At 47.8% G+C, this 21864-nt stretch overlaps 1 protein-coding gene across 1 annotated transcript in view; it reads right to left on the reverse strand.

Moving 5' to 3' along the window:
* Window positions 1–606: 606 nt before the first annotated feature.
* The window catches only part of LOC110514694 (chondroitin sulfate synthase 1), an 87727-nt gene continuing 66469 nt past the window's right edge, over window positions 607–21864 (reverse strand). The window contains exon 3 of the mRNA XM_036963293.1: window positions 607–3866. Within this exon, the coding sequence (XP_036819188.1) occupies window positions 2271–3866 (1596 nt within the window). The 3' untranslated portion in view covers window positions 607–2270. The remainder of the gene's footprint in view (window positions 3867–21864) is intronic.

Consider the following 21864-nt stretch of genomic DNA (forward strand, 5'->3'; position numbering starts at 1 on the left):
GAACAGAAATAGAAACGCAACATGTGAAGTGTTGGTTCCATGTTTCATGAGCTGAAATAAAAGATCCCAGAAATGTTCCATACTCACAAAAAGGTTACATCCCTGTTAGTGAGCATTTCTCCTTTTCCAGATAATCCATCCACCTGACAGGTGTGGCATGTCAAGAAGCTGATTAAACAGCAGGATCATTACACATGTGTACCTTGTGCTGGGGACAATAAAAGGCCACTCTAAAATGTGCAGTTTTGTCACACAACACAATGCCACAGATATCCCAAGTTTTGGGGAACATGCAGTTGGCATGCTGACTGTTGCCATAAGCCGACTGCAACATTGTTTTAGAGAATTTGGCAGTACGTCAAACCGGCCTCACAACCACAGACCATGTGTATGGCATCATGTGTGTGAGCGGTTTGCTGATGTCAACATTATGAACAGAGTGCCCCATGGTGGCGATGGGATTATGGTACGGACAGGCATAAGCTACGGACAACAAGCACAATTGCATTTTATCGATGGCGATTTGAATGCACAGAAATACCGTGGCGAGATCCTGAGGACCATTGTGAGGCCCATTTCTTTTAAGGTATCTTTGACCAACAGATCTGTATTCCCAGTCATGTGAAATCCGTAGATTCATTAATTAATTTAAATTGACTGATTTCTTCATATGAATTGTAACTCAGTAAAATCTTTGAAATTGTTGCATTTATATTTTTGTTCAGTATAAAATCAGATTTCATTCTAAGAGTTCTATTCTAATTCATTGTACCAATGGGTGCTGAGAAGGTTCTGGAATTCACTCCAAGGGTTCTAAAATGATTTAGAATTCCTTCCAGTTCTATGAAGGAGCACAGCATTCCCTGGCCTTCCTCTTCCTTTGTTCCTAAATCTGGATGACTAGTTTGATATAGGCCTTAGAGTCCTCATGAGAGCAAAGAGCTGGAGCCAGGAAGGTGCTTCCTCACTCACTATACCTCTTCATGTCATGTTTGTGCCTGCACCTCCTAGAAAACAACATGACACACAACACCTAAAACACACTGTGCAAAAACTCTTTGGTAATCAGATGAGTTTGAGAGAGAAACAAAAAAAAAATGGAAAAACAACAATCCAACAACAGATGGGTATACAATGTTTCTAATATACATATTCCAACAGTCAGGTAACACAGAATGGAGACTGCAAATTCAATAAATTAGACAGCGGAAGATGAATTGCAGATATTAAATCCAGCAGTTGTGTTCACAGAAGTAAATAAAAAGAAAATCTAAAATCAATTGAAAAAAACAACAGTGTTATTCTGTATTATAAACAAATCAAAAGGAATCAAATGGCCCTTTAGTCTTAATTCAAATTGCTTTTCATCTAAGTCAACCTTCTTCAATGATGAAATGTTTGTTCATGTCAACCTCCTGTAAACATTCACAATCAAGAGTACAGTTCCATTTAGAGCACACTGCTGGTCCTAGAAGATGACAACACCCATCTTCTCCACGCACAAGACAAACGCTACACCTTTTAAAGAGCTTGTACATGCACATCACTGAGGTACACATAATATGACCCCGAATATCAGCACATCCCCCCCATACTCTCTTTATAGATCATGTAGTTCCCAGACACTTTCGCCCAAATGGGAAGAGTCTGATGGACCAACGCATCAAACCTGGCCTTCGTTAGTCAATACAGAATGACTGTGAGAAACTCCTGGTGCATTGGCTTAATCTACCAACCAATCATCTCCCATAACACGCCTCACAGTCGTGTGATTTGCTCAAATTAAATGATGACAGGTACTTGACTCAGTAGGTCACTGCCATAGAATTCTATGGTCACTCCCACTAAGGCAAACTTTGAATTGTTGAAATCACAGGCTTATATGTGCAACAACCTGGAGACAAGGTTACTGTACAAATAACACAGAATGGTCTTTATTACTAGACTGGTAGAATAAGACATCAGAGCACATTGTTCTTGCGTCCAGAGTTATGGTAGGCTCATCCAAAGGAATATTCATCATCGAGATGCTTTATTTTTCAGCATGAATGAAAACATCTTCTACAGTCACGTTTGTCTCAGTCAGTTCAACGTTCATGTGTTTTCTTTAAAAAAAGCAGATTTCCAAAATATATCCAAGTCTTTTTTGTTTCTGTAAAAAATAAATTAGGTAGTTAAAAATGCTGCTAAGACAAATGGGAAGAGGGAAAGACACCCAGGCCTGGGGGACTCCACATACTGCTTTTGTCAGTCCTGGCCGGAGTGCTTTCTCACGCTGTCCTGAGGGATTCATTATTTGAGCTCCCGACCTTCCGGAAGCCGTGGTCATTCTTCTCGAGCCACAGTTCAGCCAGCTGCTGTGTCGAGCCGTGCGACGAGGCTTTGGAGCCCAGGCACATCTTGTACTGGTTGGGCTCCAGGTTGGGGTCGCACACTACTGGATGGTGAACGTGTACGATCCCCGGGTCCGTGCTCCGGAACAACCGGATCCCTGATTGGACAAACTTGTTAAAGAGGTCCACGTCCTCCAAACCCCACCCTTGGATGGAGGTGTCAAATCCCCCGGCCCCGACCAGGTCGCCCTTGTAAACACAGACAATGCCGAAGCCGTAGTGACGCCACAGACCTGTCTTGGCGGTGAACACATAGTGGTTCTCACTGGGCACCTTACCGGCGTAAACCACCTTGGGGTCGTACTGACTGAAGATGATGGGGAAGTAGGTCTGCTCCCCCAGGACCGTGTTACTCCGGCACCTCTTGAGGAAGTCGGTTGTGAAGAGCAGGTCCACGTCGCAATAGAAGAGCAGCGAGTCGTTGGAGAAGTGGGCCGAGCCCACCTCCAGAGCCAAGGCCCGGGAGAAGGAGCCCGACACGGGCTGGATCTCCATCTCGGCACGGGGGTACTTGATGTGGTACTCCCTCATCAGCTCCACCTGCTTGACCCGCTCTGTGTTGTTGTCGGTGCTGAAGAGGAGGATGAGCAGCTTGACGTTCTGGTTGGGGATCAGGCACACCCGTTCTAAATTGGTCATGAAGCGGACAAAGATGTCGTAGCGTCCGGATAGCGGCACCAGTATGTTGACCTTAGGCTCCTTCGGCTCCTTCTGGTCCTGGCTAGAGCTGGACAGCTTGAAGGGCACAAACATCTTGAGGGAGTTGGAGAGGAAGGACAGGGAGTCAGAGTCCTGGTTGATGCTGCTGGCGAGAGCCTTGTCGTCCATCTCCTCTTCCTCTCTGAACTGGATCTGGCTGAAGGTCTGCTGGAGGTAGGCATGTCTCCTCACCGGCACCGTCATGGTCTTCCCTTTGTGCTTCTTGTAGAGGAGCAACAGGTCCAGCACGTACTCCGCCCCGTACATGGGGTTGACCCGCCGGTAGCCGTACTGGATCTCCTTGAAGTCGATCACTCGTCCCCGCGTCTTGGCGTTGGCGTTAATCATCTCCATCACCTGCATGATGATGTCATCCAGGGCCAGATGCTGGGAGGAGTCCATTCCCCGGCGGGGGGGTTGGCCGTCAGACGAGGAGAACAGGTACTTGCCCGTCAGGAACTCCCACTCCAGGACCTCCTCGCGGAGCCGAGGGTGGAACCTCATGAAGGATGGAGGCATGCCCAGCTGCAGGTCCTCTCGGCTGGGCTCGGCCGCCCCGTAGCGGCACATCTGGACGATCTCACGGTGGAGCTGGACGGTGCGGTGGCGGAGCTGGGCGATCTTGCGGCTGAGCATGTAGCTGTGCAGGCGGTACTGGTAGGGCGGGTTCTTGTTGGGGTGCAGGGTGATGGCCCGGTGGATCTTGCTATTGTGGAGGTCGCGGATGTATCCCTTCTTGTTGGGCTCGTAGTTCTCATAGAACAGCTGCTGCATCTGCGGAGAGAAGAGAGGGAGACAACGGCTGAGGTTACATCAATAAACACAATATGGCACAATAGAACACTCATGCATTATATAGACTAGGCCCTGTGTGGGAGTGTACAAAAGCACAACTCATAGAGCGCGCTCTAGGACAGAAAACATTCTGCCCTCTAAAATGTGAAAATAGCAAAAAACAAGTTGCACAACATAGCTTGATCCCAGTTGACCCCTGTTGACCCCTCTCCGCTGCCTGTACTTGTATACTGCTCCACTGAGGATTTATTAAGGTGGATGTCTATATGAATGTAAACTCCTGCAGCCCAACAGAGATGTTATTTTTATCAGACGTCCTGCTGCTAATGCAAAGTGCAAATTAGAACAGGCTCAAGGAATGCCTTCTGGAGGTGAGCTCCGAGCTTACAGAGCCCTCAAATATTGACCAGGGAGTGGGTAAGCCTCGACGGTTCCATGAGTGTTTACTGCAAACCTGTTGAGGCTTTACAAACCTAATGTTCCCCCAATCACAGGGGGCCCTGTGAGTAAACTGTGGGACAGCTGCTGAGGCCCCTATTGGCAGCGACTCAAGCGTGGCCAAGAAGGAAGGGTCTGTGTTGTTGACCAATCCAATGAAGGGAGTCCTCAGAGGTCTATTTGCGAAAGACAGACACCGCTCAGAAAAAGGCCTCCAATTTTGAGAAGGACGGCTCTGGAATGCAGCCACAAACCCAGTCCCCTGGGGGAAAGGCAATACACAGAATCGGACAGGATCGGTATAGAGGCCAGGTCTGATAGTTTTATAAAAGCGATACCTAACTAGTGTAAGTACGGCTGGTCACAAGAACTCACTGAATAAGTCTCTTTGCTTTTCCATGGGCACTGCCCCTGCCTTCCTGCACCTAGGAGAAGTTGGAACGTGGCCAACCATAAAATCAAGCAGTCTGATCAATGGAAATCTTGAGCAAACCCCAAGCTTTAGAGTGTGAGGGGTCAGGTAGGCTATTACATCAGAACCAAGGGGGCTATCGCATGGCAGCCTTACACACATTTATTTAATGAGCATATAAAATAAGATCTAGGAAAAAGATTGTTGCAGTAGTCAACCCCTACACGTGTCCATGTTTCACTGGTTCTGAGAAGTGACTGGCAAATAGCCCTCTTTGGACACCAAACCAGCGGGTGCATCTTTATATTATAAAGTGGCTTCCTCTCCATCTCTCCTTCCCATCATCTCCTTCCATACATTGGAGAAGTCAGTGACATGGAGAGGATCTCTTCTCCTTTGTTCTGAGAGGTAGCCAAATGAAGATCTCCTCTCCTTTTGCTCTGAGAGGTGGCCAAATGAAGATCTTCTACTTTGTTCTGATAGGTGGCCAAATGAAGATCTCCTCTCCTTTGTTCTGAGAGGTGGCCAAATGAAGATCTCCTCTCCTTTGTTCTGAGAGGTAGCCAAATGAAGATCTCCTCTCCTTTGCTCTGAGAGGTAGCCAAATGAAGATCTCCTCTCCTTTGCTCTGAGAGGTGGCCAAATTAAGATCTATTCTCCTTTGCTCTGAGAGGTAGCCAAATTAAGATCTCTTCTGCTCTGAGAGGTGGCCAAATGAAAGGAGGAAGATTAGAAGGAGCCACTTCAGAGTACTGAGACGTACCCCAGCAGGTAGGCCAAGTCAGATTGTTCTGAGTGCCCAGCTGTGAGGCAGTAGACATCAGCACTGCAGCCAGTCAGCCAGTCAGGATGTCTACCTCCCTCTCTCCCATGGCTTCCCCATCATTACCACCTCTAATGACCTGACTTTTATATTCCATGTCTCCTTCAGCAGTTAAGACTCATTAGAATGATTTTTCACATTCATTAAGCCTCCATACCACACCGCTCACAATCCTCACATCAGCACACTTTCATCTAATCACCCTGAATGGCTCATTTAAGAAATAAAAAGGAAGAAAAATATAAATGGTAAATTATCGCTGTGAGTTTTAAGTCTTGTGTCACACACAACCACATCAAGCAGTGCTTTTGTGAAGAAGGTGGAGAACCCCAAGCTCAGTGATGGACAGAAACTAAGCTCTGAAAAGTATACCATGTGTTTTATGCCAGGTTTTAACAACCTATTGTATTCAGACCTTCTGTGTTCAAACACTTCAAAAATCTGTACTTGATTGAGTTCACATGTAATCAATGGAATGGTGCAAACCCAGCCCATCTGGCACTCCAGGCAAGCTAGATCAAAGACAAAGCATTTGAAATACATCAAATACTAGTTGAACCCAGGTCTGATTGTAGTAATCTGTTGTAATCACAACAACTGGTGGAAGAGCAGAGGCATCGGAATAGACGGCTTGGGAACAGAAGACAAAAGGTTCCCCAATATACAACCGTCTCTTCAGGCACTTAATCAGGAGGAGATCATATCTGGACACATTACGATGACAGCTCAGTGTCCTATCATATCTGGACACATTAAGATGACAGCTCAGTGTCCTATCATATCTGGACACATTGAGATGACAGCTCAGTGTCCTATCATATCTGGACACATTACGATGACAGCTCAGTGTCCTATCATATCTGGACACATTAAGATGACAGCTCAGTGTCCTATCATATCTGGACACATAAAGATGACAGCTCAGTGTCCTATCATATCTGGACACATAAAGATGACAGCTCAGTGTTGTATCATATCTGGACACATTGAGATGCCAGCTCAGTGTTGTATCATATCTGGACACATAAAGATGACAGCTCAGTGTTGTATCATATCTGGACACATTAAGATGACAGCTCAGTGTTGTAACATATCTGGACACATTGAGATGCCAGCTCAGTGTTGTATCATATCTGGACACATAAAGATGACAGCTCAGTGTTGTATCATATCTGGACACATTAAGATGACAGCTCAGTGTTGTAACATATCTGGACACATAAAGATGACAGCTCAGTGTTGTATCATATCTGGACACATTAAGATGACAGCTCAGTGTCCTATCATATCTGGACACATTAAGATGACAGCTCAGTGTCCTATCATATCTGGACACATTAAGATGACAGCTCAGTGTCCTATCATATCTGGACACATAAAGATGACAGCTCAGTGTCCTATCATATCTGGACACATAAAGATGACAGCTCAGTGTTGTATCATATCTGGACACATTGAGATGACAGCTCAGTGTTGTATCATATCTGGACACATTGAGATGACAGCTCAGTGTTGTATCATATCTGGACACATTAAGATGACAGCTCAGTGTTGTAACATATCTGGACACATTAAGATGACAGCTCAGTGTTGTATCATATCTGGACACATTAAGATGACAGCTCAGTGTTGTATCATATCTGGACACATTAAGATGACAACTCAAGTCATGCCACCGTCTCATCTTCCCTCCCTGCTAACTCTTTATCTCCTAGCCTCCATAAAGTCAAGATGGACGCCACTCCAAACAAAGCAGAGAGAAAACAAACAGTGCTGTCAAGTCCATTACAAGAGGACAACACTATCGCAGCGGGACTAAATATCCCCCCTGAACAAACAAGTAGTCATTGTGGAGCGATTGCATTCGGAGACAGGTGATACAATTGTCTTCCTTGGACGGCGCTACTTGGGCCTAAATCAACACATTACGTCTGGACGGCAGACGTAGATATGCACTCTGGGGCGGTGTCCAAAATGGCACACTATCCCCATGTAGTGCATTACTTTTGACCAGAAACATATGGGACCCCGGTCAAAAGTAGTGAGCTGCATAGGGAATAGTGTGCCATTTAGGACACTGGCTGGGTAAGTGACGGTTCCAGTCTGGCTCATGTCGGGGCTAGCGCTGGCTAGCGTAGGCTTCCTCTGGAGTCGTGCGTAAACTGAACGCCAGTCAAATCTGTGATGAACATACAGCATGGCCAAGGGAAACACCAACGGCAGACACCATCTAGTCATAACGAATATTACAAGGGACAAGTTGTCTGAAATCACCATTAAAGGGTGAGAATAGAGCCAGGTTGGCGCACAGAAAACTTCTCAGGTGTTGGAATGTGAAGGGCTGGTGGAATGCAACTCAGAGGGAAATATATGCTCCTCTGATCAGCAACCATCAGGGGCAGGAATGTGACTGGAAAAACTCAGGCCCTAGGCAACATGCAGGTATTATTAGGTCATTAGCATGAGTTGGGGGGACAAGGAATGTAGGGAATAGGGTGTCATTACAGAAGCAGTCAGAGAATCCCACAGGGCTGTAACCTAGTCTATTGTTACCACCAGTTGAATCCCACAGGGCTGTAACCCAGTCTATTGTTAACACCAGTTGAATCCCACAGGGCTGTAACCCAGTCTATTGCTGCCACCAGTTGAATCCCACAGGGCTGTAACCCAGTCTATTGCTGCCACCAGTTGAATCCCACAGGGCTGTAACCTAGTCTATTGCTGCCACCAGTTGAATCCCACAGGGCTGTAACCTAGTCTATTGCTGCCACCAGTTGAATCCCACAGGGCTGTAACCTAGTCTATTGTTACCACCAGTTGAATCCCACAGGGCTGTAACCCAGTCTATTGTTACCACCAGTTGAATCCCACAGGGCTGTAACCTAGTCTATTGCTGCAACCAGTTGAATCCCACAGGGCTGTAACCTAGTCTATTGCTACCACCAGTTGAATCCCACAGGGCTGTAACCTAGTCTATTGCTGCCACCAGTTGAATCCCACAGGGCTGTAACCTAGTCTATTGCTGCCACCAGTTGAATCCCACAGGGCTGTAACCTAGTCTATTGCTGCCACCAGTTGAATCCCACAGGGCTGTAACCTAGTATATTGCTGCCACCAGTTGAATCCCACAGGGCTGTAACCTAGTCTATTGCTGCCACCAGTTGAATCCCACAGGGCTGTAACCCAGTCTATTGCTGCCACCAGTTGAATCCCACAGGGCTGTAACCTAGTCTATTGCTGCCACCAGTTGAATCCCACAGGGCTGTAACCTAGTCTATTGCTGCCACCAGTTGAATCCCACAGGGCTGTAACCTAGTCTATTGCTGCCACCAGTTGAATCCCACAGGGCTGTAACCTAGTCTATTGCTGCCACCAGTTGAATCCCACAGGGCTGTAACCTAGTCTATTGCTGCCACCAGTTGAATCCCACAGGGCTGTAACCTAGTCTATTGCTGCCACCAGTTGAATCCCACAGGGCTGTAACCTAGTCTATTGCTGCCACCAGTTGAATCCCACAGGGCTGTAACCTAGTCTATTGCTGCCACCAGTTAAATCCCACAGGGCTGTAACCTAGTCTATTGCTGCCACCAGTTGAATCCCACAGGGCTGTAACCTAGTCTATTGCTGCCACCAGTTGAATCCCACAGGGCTGTAACCCAGTCTATTGCTGCCACCAGTTGAATCCCACAGGGCTGTAACCTAGTCTATTGCTGCCACCAGTTGAATCCCACAGGGCTGTAACCTAGTCTATTGCTGCCACCAGTTGAATCCCACAGGGCTGTAACCTAGTCTATTGCTGCCACCAGTTGAATCCCACAGGGCTGTAACCCAGTCTATTGTTACCACCACTTGAATCCCACAGGGCTGTAACCTAGTCTATTGCTGCCACCAGTTGAATCCCACAGGGCTGTAACCCAGTCTATTGTTACCACCAGTTGAATCCCACAGGGCTGTAACCTAGTCTATTGCTGCCACCAGTTGAATCCCACAGGGCTGTAACCTAGTCTATTGCTGCCACCAGTTGAATCCCACAGGGCTGTAACCTAGTCTATTGCTGCCACCAGTTGAATCCCACAGGGCTGTAACCTAGTCTATTGCTGCCACCAGTTGAATCCCACAGGGCTGTAACCTAGTCTATTGCTACCACCAGTTGAATCCCACAGGGCTGTAACCTAGTCTATTGCTGCCACCAGTTGAATCCCACAGGGCTGTAACCCAGTCTATTGCTGCCACCAGTTAAATCCCACAGGGCTGTAACCTAGTCTATTTCTGCCACCAGTTGAATCCCACAGGGCTGTAACCTAGTCTATTGCTGCCACCAGTTGAATCCCACAGGGCTGTAACCTAGTCTATTGCTGCCACCAGTTGAATCCCACAGGGCTGTAACCTAGTCTATTGCTGCCACCAGTTGAATCCCACAGGGCTGTAACCCAGTCTATTGTTACCACCACTTGAATCCCACAGGGCTGTAACCTAGTCTATTGCTGCCACCAGTTGAATCCCACAGGGCTGTAACCCAGTCTATTGTTACCACCAGTTGAATCCCACAGGGCTGTAACCTAGTCTATTGCTGCCACCAGTTGAATCCCACAGGGCTGTAACCTAGTCTATTGCTGCCACCAGTTGAATCCCACAGGGCTGTAACCTAGTCTATTGCTGCCACCAGTTGAATCCCACAGGGCTGTAACCTAGTCTATTGCTGCCACCAGTTGAATCCCACAGGGCTGTAACCTAGTCTATTGCTACCACCAGTTGAATCCCACAGGGCTGTAACCTAGTCTATTGCTGCCACCAGTTGAATCCCACAGGGCTGTAACCCAGTCTATTGCTGCCACCAGTTAAATCCCACAGGGCTGTAACCTAGTCTATTGCTGCCACCAGTTGAATCCCACAGGGCTGTAACCCAGTCTATTGTTACCACCAGTTGAATCCCACAGGGCTGTAACCTAGTCTATTGCTGCCACCAGTTGAATCCCACAGGGCTGTAACCCAGTCTATTGCTGCCACCAGTTGAATCCCACAGGGCTGTAACCTAGTCTATTGTTACCACCAGTTGAATCCCACAGGGCTGTAACCTAGTCTATTGCTGCCACCAGTTGAATCCCACAGGGCTGTAACCTAGTCTATTGCTGCCACCAGTTGAATCCCACAGGGCTGTAACCTAGTCTATTGCTGCCACCAGTTGAATCCCACTGGGCTGTAACCCAGTCTATTGCTGCCACCAGTTGAATCCCACAGGGCTGTAACCTAGTCTATTGCTGCCACCAGTTGAATCCCACAGGGCTGTAACCCAGTCTATTGCTGCCACCAGTTGAATCCCACAGGGCTGTAACCTAGTCTATTGCTGCCACCAGTTGAATCCCACAGGGCTGTAACCTAGTCTATTGCTGCCACCAGTTGAATCCCACAGGGCTGTAACCCAGTCTATTGCTGCCACCAGTTGAATCCCACAGGGCTGTAACCCAGTCTATTGTTGCCACCAGTTGAATCCCACAGGGCTGTAACCTAGTCTATTGTTACCACCAGTTGAATCCCACAGGGCTGTAACCTAGTCTATTGTTGCCACCAGTTGAATCCCACAGGGCTGTAACCCAGTCTATTGCTGCCACCAGTTGAATCCCACAGGGCTGTAACCTAGTCTATTGTTGCCACCAGTTGAATCCCACAGGGCTGTAACCTAGTCTATTGCTGCCACCAGTTGAATCCCACAGGGCTGTAACCTAGTCTATTGCTGCCACCAGTTGAATCCCACAGGGCTGTAACCTAGTCTATTGCTGCCACCAGTTGAATCCCACAGGGCTGTAACCCAGTCTATTGCTGCCACCAGTTGAATCCCACAGGGCTGTAACCTAGTCTATTGCTGCCACCAGTGTGACAGGTTTGGTACAGTCTGGGACTAGCCACACATCTCTGGCCCTGATAAAGGAGCACCAGAGCTGCTGTTTCCCTTCCATCTTTAAAAGTACATTAAAAAGGCTTACCTTTATGTACTGTTGTTTTATTGATGACTTTTATGGTTCTATGATTTGTGTGTGATTGTGTGTGTGTGTGTGTTGTGTGTGAATGTGTGTGTGTCTGTTGTGTGTGCATGTGTGTGTGTCTGTTGTGTGTGTGTGTCTGTGTGTGTGCATGTGTGTGTGTCTGTTGTGTGTGCATGTGTGTGTGTCTGTTGTGTGTGAATGTGTGTGTGCCTGTTGTGTGTGCATGTGTGTGTGTCTGTTGTGTGTGCATGTGAGAGAGACAGCTTGCGTGTATCTGTGTCTAAATGGTGCTTAATTCTAGGTGGCCAGTTCTGGTATATTTCAGCTCAGAGGTGCAATGTTCGATTATGGTCCAGTGACATTACCGGCTCTCGCTGTCAACACACACCCCTGCTGCAGAGAGATAGCTACCATCCATCAGCTGCCCTACCTACAACTATAGAGGGGAGCTGACCAGACAGAGGGGAGAGGGAGCGAGAGGGGAGCTGACCAGCCAGAGGGGAGAGGGAGCGAGAGGGGAGCTGACCAGCCAGAGGGGAGAGGGAGCGAGAGGGGAGCTGACCAGCCAGAGGGGAGAGGGAGCGAGAGGGGAGCTGACCAGCCAGAAGGGAGAGGGAGAGAGAGGGGAGCTGACCAGCCAGAGGGGAGAGGGAGAGAGAGGGGAGCTGACCAGCCAGAGGGGAGAGGGGAGCTGACCAACCAGAGGGGAGAGGGAGAGAGAGGGAAGCTGACCAGCCAGAGGGGAGAGGGAGAGAGAGGGGAGCTGACCAGCCAGAGGGGAGAGAGAGGGGAGCTGACCAGCCAGAGGGGAGAGGGAGAGAGAGGGGAGCTGACCAGCCAGAGGGGAGAGGGAGAGAGAGGGGAGCTGACCAGCCAGAGGGGAGAGGGAGAGAGAGGGGAGCTGACCAGCCAGAGGGGAGAGGGAGAGAGAGGGGAGCTGACCAGCCAGAGGGGAGAGGGAGAGAGAGGGGAGCTGACCAGCCAGAGGGGAAAGGGAGAGAGAGGGGAGCTGACCAGCCAAAGGGGAGAGGGAGAGAGAGGGGAGCTGACCAGCCAGAGGGGAGAGAGAGGGGAGCTGACCAGCCAGAGGGGAGAGGGAGAGAGAGGGGAGCTGACCAGCCAGAGGGGAGAGGGAGAGAGAGGGGAGCTGACCAGCCAGAAGGGCGAGGGAGAGAGAGGGGAGCTGACCAGCCAGAGGGGAGAGGGAGAGAGAGGGGAGCTGACCAGCCAGAAGGGAGAGGGAGAGAGAGGGGAGCTGACCAGCCAGAGGGGAAAGGGAGAGAGAGGGCAGCTGACAAGAGTAAAGGGTAAAGAGTAAGAGTAAGAGTGGCGTTCGGGACCAGAGTAGGGTGGATAGATGAACAAAAGGGGACAAGAAGAGGAGTCTCAGGCAGTAGAACACAGGACAGAGGAGAGGAAAGGAGGAGAGGAGTCTCAGGCAGTAGAACATAGGACAGATGAGAGGAAAGGAGGAGAGGAGTCTCAGGCAGTAGAACACAGGACAGAGGAGAGGAGAGGAGTTCCAGGCAGTAGAACACAGGACAGAGGAGAGGAAAGGAGGAGAGGAGTCTCAGGCAGTAGAACACAGGACAGCGGAGAGGAAAGGAGGAGAGGAGTCTCAGGCAGTAGAACACAGGACAGCGGAGAGGAAAGGAGGAGAGGAGTCTCAGACAGTAGTAGAACACAGGACAGAGGAGAGGAAAGGAGGAGAGGAGTCCCAGGCAGTAGAACACAGGACAGAGGAGAGGAAAGGAGGAGAGGAGTCCCAGGCAGTAGAACACAGGACAGCGGAGAGGAAAGGAGGAGAGGAGGCCCAGGTAGTAGAACACAGGACAGAGGAGAGGAGAGGAGTTCCAGGCAGTAGAACACAGGACAGAGGAGAGGAAAGGAGGAGAGGAGTCTCAGGCAGTAGAACAGTGGACAGATGAGAGGAAAGGAGGAGAGGAGTCTCAGGCAGTAGAACACAGGACAGAGGAGAGGAAAGGAGGAGAGGAGTCTCAGGCAGTAGAACACAGGACAGAGGAGAGGAAAGGAGGAGAGGAGTCTCAGGCAGTAGAACACAGGACAGAGGAGAGGAGTTCCAGGCAGTAGAACACAGGACAGAGGAGAGGAGTCCCAGGCAGTAGAACACATGACAGAGGAGAGGAAAGGAGGAGAGGAGTCTCAGGCAGTAGAACACAGGACAGAGGAGAGGAGAGGGGTTCCAGGCAGTAGAACACAGGACAGAGGAGAGGAGAGGAGTTCCAGGCAGTGGAACACAGGACAGAGGAGAGGAAAGGAGGAGAGGAGTGCCAGGCAGTAGAACACAGGACAGAGGAGAGGAAAGGAGGAGAGGAGTCCCAGGCAGTAGAACACAGGACAGCGGAGAGGAAAGGAGGAGAGGAGTCCCAGGTAGTAGAACACAGGACAGAGGAGAGGAGTTCCAGGCAGTAGAACACAGGACAGAGGAGAGGAAAGTAGTAGAGGAGTCTCAGGCAGTAGAACACAGGACAGAGGAGAGGAAAGGAGGAGAGGAGTCTCAGGCAGTAGAACACAGGACAGAGGAGAGGAAAGGAGGAGAGGAGTCTCAGGCAGTAGAACACAGGACAGAGGAGAGGAAAGGAGGAGAGGAGTCTCAGGCAGTAGAACATAGGACAGAGGAGAGGAGGAGAATAGGAGGGAGGGTAGAAGGAGGAGAAGAGGAGGGAGGGTAGAAGGAGGAGAAGAGGAGGGAGGGTAGAAGGAGGAGAAGAGGAGGGAGGGTAGAAGGAGGAGAAGAGGAGAGGCACCGGCTATGTTTAATCCGTGACAGAAGGAAAGTAGCTTTGCATGTCCCGCAGCGGAGAGGGTCTAATTATGCAGGTGTAACTGTCTGTCCAAAGTAATTTCCCTGCCCGCCTCTCCTCTCCTCACACCTATGGCAGCCTCACAATAGCCACTCCTCTCCTCACACCTATGGCAGCCAGCCACTCCTCTCCTCACACCTATGGCAGTCTCACAATTGCCACTCATCTCCTCACACCTATGGCAGCCAGCCACTCCTCTCCTCACACCTATGGCAGTCTCACAATAGCCACTCATCTCCTCACACCTATGGCAGTCTCACAATAGCCACTCATCTCCTCACACCTATGGCAGCATCACAATAGCCACTCCTCTCCTCACACCTATGGCAGTCTCACAATAGCCACTCATCTCCTCACACCTATGGCAGCATCACAATAGCCACTCCTCTCCTCACACCTATGGCAGTCTCACAATAGCCACTCCTCTCCTCACACCTATGGCAGTCTCACAATAGCCACTCATCTCCTCACACCTATGGCAGCATCACAATAGCCACTCCTCTCCTCACACCTATGGCAGTCTCACAATAGCCACTCATCTCCTCACACCTATGGCAGCATCACAATAGCCACTCCTCTCCTCACACCTATGGCAGTCTCACAATAGCCACTCCTCTCCTCACACCTATGGCAGCCTCACAATAGCCACTCCTCTCCTCACACCTATGGCAGTCTCACAATAGCCACTCATCTCCTCACACCTATGGCAGCCTCACAATAGCCACTCCTCTCCTCACACCTATGGCAGCCTCACAATAGCCATGAAATTGAGTCTCTGAGGGGATACGGATGTGTACCCTTCAGCAGCATTGTGACACCAGATTATTTTTTAGTGTATGTGTCCCAAATGGCACGATATTCCCTATATAGTGCACTACTTTTTAACAGAGCCACATTCATATAGGGAGCCATTTGGGACACAACCCAGATCACTTCATTGTGACACCAGACGTATTGTCATGCAGCAGCAGCCATTGGCTATTATTAGACAAGCTGAAAGAGACAGTCTAAAGATCAATAGATCTTTGATGTATAGAGACAGCATACTGGAGACAGCATACTGGGTGGTGAATGCAGTGGGCTGTAGCCATAAAGATGACAGAGCCTCTCTCTGCAATGGCTGCTTTATGACGGGATTTGGGCCAAGTGAGCCTCCTATCCAACTCTATGGCTGTAGCTATAGAAAAGAATGCTGGACAGCAGTTGGATCAACGCCCTTTCGTATCTCTGTAGGAAATTATTTGAAATTTGATTCATACACGGAACACTGCCCAGAGTGCATTTCTGTGAGTTGGAATTGAATTGACTCCAACACTATTGGTTTAGTGCATCTGCATTCTCAGCTGGGAGAGACAAAACCCCCAAATTCCAAAGAACTGCGATCCCGCAGATGTCACAGACAACAGATTTCCTCAACTGCTCATCTAAATCAGAGACATCAAAGAATCTCATCTGAAGATTCTACTCCTGGTTTAGTCTAGAGTCTAAATATTTTTACGAGCCTAAAGAGAGAGTGTTTCTGGTGTATATTGCACACATGTTGTGGTCGACTACTGTTCCAGTCATCGACAGATTTAAACATCTGCTTTTCAGCCATTAGCGCTTTCTGGTTTGCCAACAATTAATTCAACCATGTTTCCTTCAACTACAACACATCTGAGACACACAGATGATAAGATGAACAAGTAGCTGGATTCCTCTAGCGGTGTGGCTTCATTTCCTTGCTGTAGCTTCGGAGGTACTCAGTAACACTCCACTAACCATTTAGTTATTATCTCTCGTCAGTAGTTTTCTCCCTTCAATAACTAACAATCTGCAGAGTCAGCAGAGAAAGAAAAGAGAGGAGAAGGGAGTGGTTCTGGGTTGAACCAGGAAGAGAGGAGAGAGGTCCTGAGTTGGACCAGGAGGAGAGAGGAAAGAGAGGCTCATTTGAATAAAACATACCACAAGCCAACATGCAGTGGCTGTGTTCCAAATGGCACCATATGGCCCTGGTTAAAAGTAGTGCACTATATAAGGAATAGGGTGCCATTTGGGCCGAAAAGACAGTACAGAGTAGTGATATGGCATTTGTGGCCGATACCAATATCCAATATTTTCCTTGCCAAAAACCCGATACCGATAACCGCTATTTACAATTTTAGCAGCCTTTTAAGCATTCTAGTACAGTTAAATAGCTAACACACACACACATGGACGCAACGGTCTAAGGCACTGCATCTCAGTGCAAGAGGCGTCACTACAGTTCCTGGTTCGAATCCAGGCTGTATCACATCCGGCCGTTGTTGGGAGTCCCATAGGGCGGCACATAATTGGCCCGGCGTCGTCCGGGTTTGGTCGGTGTAGGACTTCATTGTAAATAAGAATTTGTTCTTAACTGACATGGCTAGTTAAATAAAGGTCACCCGCACACCAAAAAGTTATTTTGTTGGCATTTACGTATGTCCCCATTACCAGTAAAACATAATCAAAACCTATTTCTTTCACTTGCTGTTCTGTTTCGTTGTTCAGGTGTTTCATTCTATTGTGCCTTATCCTTATTGTGGCTAGCTTCACAACACCTAACCCGTTCAGGTCGAGCCTCACTAGCCAGATGAAGCTAGCTAGCTGCTTATAACGTTAGCTTTGTGCAACAAGGTTAAGTAGCTGGCAAGCTATTTATTTTCATGAACTGGAGTTCAATTTCAACAGGCGAACAACAAGTGGCTACCTAGCTAATACTTACTCACAAGGATTCCTAAATCATTGCTAAGAATAGTGAAAATGACTGCAGTTTCTACTGGTTATTGTTTTCAGGCTGGTTGTATTGGTGAAGCTAGGTACCAAGCTAAAGCTAGCTAGCTACCCCAGAAGTTGCAGTCGAACAAATAATAATTTATTATCAACGCGGTATTGTAAACGCATCTTTCGTGGCCGGTGTTTGTTTGTTTGCATACTTTTTTGTACAGCTTTGACAGTACTACTGATAGTAGTGGTGGCGCTTGGCTTGCACGTGCAAATTCAGAACACACAACATTCTATAATAGAACGGTGTTATTTGAAGTGTCAAATTAAAATATTATTTAATGCGTAAAATAGTGTTATTTGACGTGTATCTTTCTTGACACGCAAAGACCCAAACGGCGTTCCATAGTATGTCGTGAGCTAATAGCAGTGACGCTATTACTGTGTAACTCCGGTAGGGTAACATCTTGGTAATGTTAATGTGTATCGGTGCTCGACCAGTCGCGAAAGCCAACATCACCCACGACAGAGAACGGTTGATTGTCAAGGGCAATGAATTCCATTATCTTGGGGTTAATGGATTTCGAGCCAGCCTGTATCGGCATTCAACCAAGCAAAACACAAGGCAGAACATGACACAGCAGGAGACATTCTAGGATAGGCTGTCAAGAAATCAGGAGTTCTAGAGAGTTGTTGTAAAGCATGTCCAAAAGATTAGTAGTCTAATGTCTTCCAGCATTTAGCCTTTCAGTAGAAGATGCCCAGTCATCACTCCTGTTCTCCCTCACCACCCTGTCTCACACACACACACACACACACACAGGTGGGTTTTACAGGTGATTCAAATCAGTGTGCGTTATCCTTACAGCTTTCCAGGTGATTGCCAGAGGAAGTAAATAACAAAGCCCAGAGAGGATGCCTGGGCTTGTGCTAACATGTTACCTTTAGCGCTCTGCCAACCAACACACTATACTACAGGTCTCTATCTCAGAGAGAAATCTAAATCTGACACACAACTGTCCTACAACTTATCCTTCAACAAAGGTGTGTGTTTGAGAAATTGAGCAGAGTGTGCAGATCCCATTCTTACTATGTAAACAGTCCTTTGATAGCTTGGTTACTTCAACTGCAAAGTAACACTACTCAATAGCACGGTAGCAACAAACAGAAACACATGATCGAGGCCTTGCATAGAATCTCCCCAAGCTCATGTCCCAAAGAAACACACACCAACACAGTTCATAGCCTCCATTCCGAGACCTGCGTGCTAGCCGGTTTAATCGAGTTAACAAGCGTCTGTTGTGGGAAATTAGCGAGGCACGCCAAAGTGATTAGCCTGGCAGAGTGTTGCTATTGAAAAAGACTTCAGTACGGCTGCTAGTCACCTCTAGAGTAATCCCTGGGCTGTCCCATCACCCCAACACAGCCTCCTTCCCAACTAAGCATACACACAGAGTATACAAAACATTAGGAACACCTGCTCTTTCCATGACATAGACTGACCAGGTGAAAGCTATGGTCCCTTATTGATGTTACTTGTTAAATCCACTACAATCGGTGTAGATGAAGGGGAGGAGACAAAATATTTAAGTGCCTTTGAACAATGTATGGTAGTAGGTGCCAGGCGCACCGGTTTGAGTGTGTCAAGAACTGCAATGCTGTCGCGTTTTTCACGCTCAACAGTTTTCTGTGTGTATCAAGAATGGTCCACCACCCAAAGGACATCCAGCCAACTTGACACAACTGTGGGAAGCAGTGGAGTCAGCATCCCTGTGGAACGCTTTCAACACCTTGTGGTGTCCATGCCTCGACAAATTGAGAATCTTCTGAGGGCAAAGGGGGGTGCAACTCAATATTAGGAAGGTGTTCCTAATGTTTTGTACACTCAGTGTATAACTATTGTTGAGCTAATGCTGGGCCCTCTCCCAATTCTAACACAGATTCCTAGTCTTCTTTCCTACAGTACCACTGTAAATCTATTGCAGTGATCCCAACACGGACCCTGTCCCAACAATCTAAAAACAGCCTCTTCTCTTTGTCTCCTTTGTGAGAGTTTTCAGATGCAGGCAGGGTAGAGTATTGGAACTGTGCTGCAGGCCTGAATGGACATCAGTCACTGAGCAGAGGTTTTTTCACACATGCTGCTTGTAATATTTAGATTAGACTTGATGAGTTCAGCCATATAGAATCTGAATGGGACTACATAGCTCTTCTCCAGACTACATGTAATTCTACTGCATTCGAAAGTCAGTTACAGGGGGTTGAGAATGGACTGCTTCATCCCTTATGCTCTTTCATTTAAAGTGCACAGCTCAATAGAAAAACAATAACACAAGCTGTTAAATGCAGTGGGTGGCATAAAGCTAGGCAATGGTCAATATTGACCCGAACTACATCTCTGTGATGGCTCAAAGTCAACAGCAATCATATCATGTGGACTGAATGCATCCTTCATTAAGCTCAAGGAGAGCGTGCACAGAACAAGGTAATACCATCCTAAAAGGGACTGAGTGGTGCAGAACTAATACGATGGAGCAGAGAAAAAAGTTACGTCCGGCCAGATTGACTGTTTAAACTTGTGTCTCATTTGATTTTAATTAGATTTATTAAGATCTCCATTAGCGACAGCTAGTCTTACTGGGGTCTGACACAAACTGACAGGAGGGATAGGCTAGTCTTACTGGGGTCTGACACAAACTGACAGGAGGGATAGGCTATTCTTACTGGGGTCTGACACAAACTGATAGGAGGGATAGGCTAGTCTTACTGGGGTCTGACACAAACTGACAGGAGGGATAGGCTAGTCTTACTGGGGTCTGACACAAACTGACAGGAGGGATAGGCTAGTCTTACTGGGGTCTGACACAAACTGACAGGAGGGATAGGCTAGTCTTACTGGGGTCTGACACAAACTGACAGGAGGGATAGGCTAGTCTTACTGGGGTCTGACACAAACTGACAGGAGGGATAGGCTAGTCTTACTGGGGTCTGACACAAACTGACAGGAGGGATAGGCTAGATGTGCTGCATACTGTTTTCCCCTGTCAGTCTGTCACCTCCTTTCAGATCAGTGGTAAGTAATGGAGGAAAGGAAGGACATTTGACACCCTTGTTCAGAACGCAGCACAACCCGGACGTCCATCTTGATAAGGGCCTTGTCAGTCAGTGTGCTGCCATATGAGTTAGGTTCTGGTTATTCTTGGGAGCACTAACGAGGGGTAGAATCTGAAAAACTGCCATTAGTTTGGCCCAGCGCTATGCTGAGGACAACAACAGGCCTGGGTGAGAGACAAGAGACATCCTTTCTGCTATTTTGTTCCCACTACCATCGACATCCCTCTATCCAGATGTCGTCTTTCCCGAATGTCCAGGGCCTAGAGGGAGAGGTGGGGAGTCTATAGCCTATTTTGTTCCCACTACCATCGACATCCCTCTATCCAGATGTCGTCTTTCCCGAATGTCCAGGGCCTAGAGGGAGAGGTGGGGAGTCTATAGCCTATTTTGTTCCCACTACCATCGACATCCCTCTATCCAGATGTCGTCTTTCCCGAATGTCCAGGGCCTAGAGGGAGAGGTGGGGAGTCTATAGCCTGGTCCCAGATCTGGGTGTGCTTTAGCTAACTTCTCCAACTACCCTTCATCATGCCTTCTAGTCAGAGGGACCAGCCTAGCAGAGATAGGGAAGGTTGACAAGTAACAACAAAGTGAGGGAATTCCTGTACTCCCTTTCCCCAGATATTCAATTTAGTTGATCTTAACCACAGGGTAGAGTGCTGTAATTCCAAAAGATGACGGTTAGAAAGGGGAAGGGGATTCTGCAGGGGCAAACCCCAATGAAAGGCATGATGTGAGGAAATGAGTCGTCAGCTCCTTCTGGTTTTATTGTCGTTGCCGTTCTGACATCTTTTCTTCCACCCTGTAGTTGAGCAAGTGGGGAAATTAACATGTTGGTGACCACAGGCTCACAGTGCCATTTAGTCAGTCAGTCAGTCAGTCAGCATTTAGTCCTCTCTCCAGTGACTCTGTTTCCTTCACCACAGCTCTAATTCTAAACCTAAAACAGACAACACCCTACCCAGGCCAATACATGGCAAACTTGTTATGAGAGTTAGGATTTTAAAAGCCTCCATGTTGGCACCAAAAGTTCAAAGACAACTGCTTCTAGTCAGAGTTCTGAATTAGAATGCTATTGTCATAAAATGTTTGGTGCCAACAGTTTTGCCAGGCCAAGCCCAAATGCATAGATACAGTGCCTTGCGAAAGTATTCGGCCCCCTTGAACTTTGCAACCTTTTGCCACATTTCAGGCTTCAAACATAAAGATATAAAACTGTATTTTTTTGTGAAGAATCAACAACAAGTGGGACACAATCATGAAGTGGAACGACATTTATTGGATATTTCAAACTTTTTTAACAAATCAAAAACTGAAAAATTGGACGTGCAAAATTATTCAGCCCCTTAAGTTAATACTTTGTAGCGCCACCTTTTGCTGCGATTACAGCTGTAAGTCCCTTGGGGTATGTCTCTATCAGTTTTGCACATCGAGAGACTGAAATTTTTTCCCATTCCTCCTTGCAAAACAGCTCAAGCTCAGTGAGGTTGGATGGAGAGGAGAGCATTTGTGAACAGCAGTTATCAGTTCTTTCCACAGATTCTCGATTGGATTCAGGTCTGGACTTTGACTTGGCCATTCTAACACCTGGATATGTTTATTTTTGAACCATTCCATTGTAGATTTTGCTTTATGTTTTGGATCATTGTCTTGTTGGAAG

The sequence above is a fragment of the Oncorhynchus mykiss genome, chromosome 26 (assembly GCF_013265735.2).
Source record: "Oncorhynchus mykiss isolate Arlee chromosome 26, USDA_OmykA_1.1, whole genome shotgun sequence".
In the NCBI taxonomy this organism is placed as follows: Eukaryota; Metazoa; Chordata; class Actinopteri; order Salmoniformes; family Salmonidae; genus Oncorhynchus; species Oncorhynchus mykiss.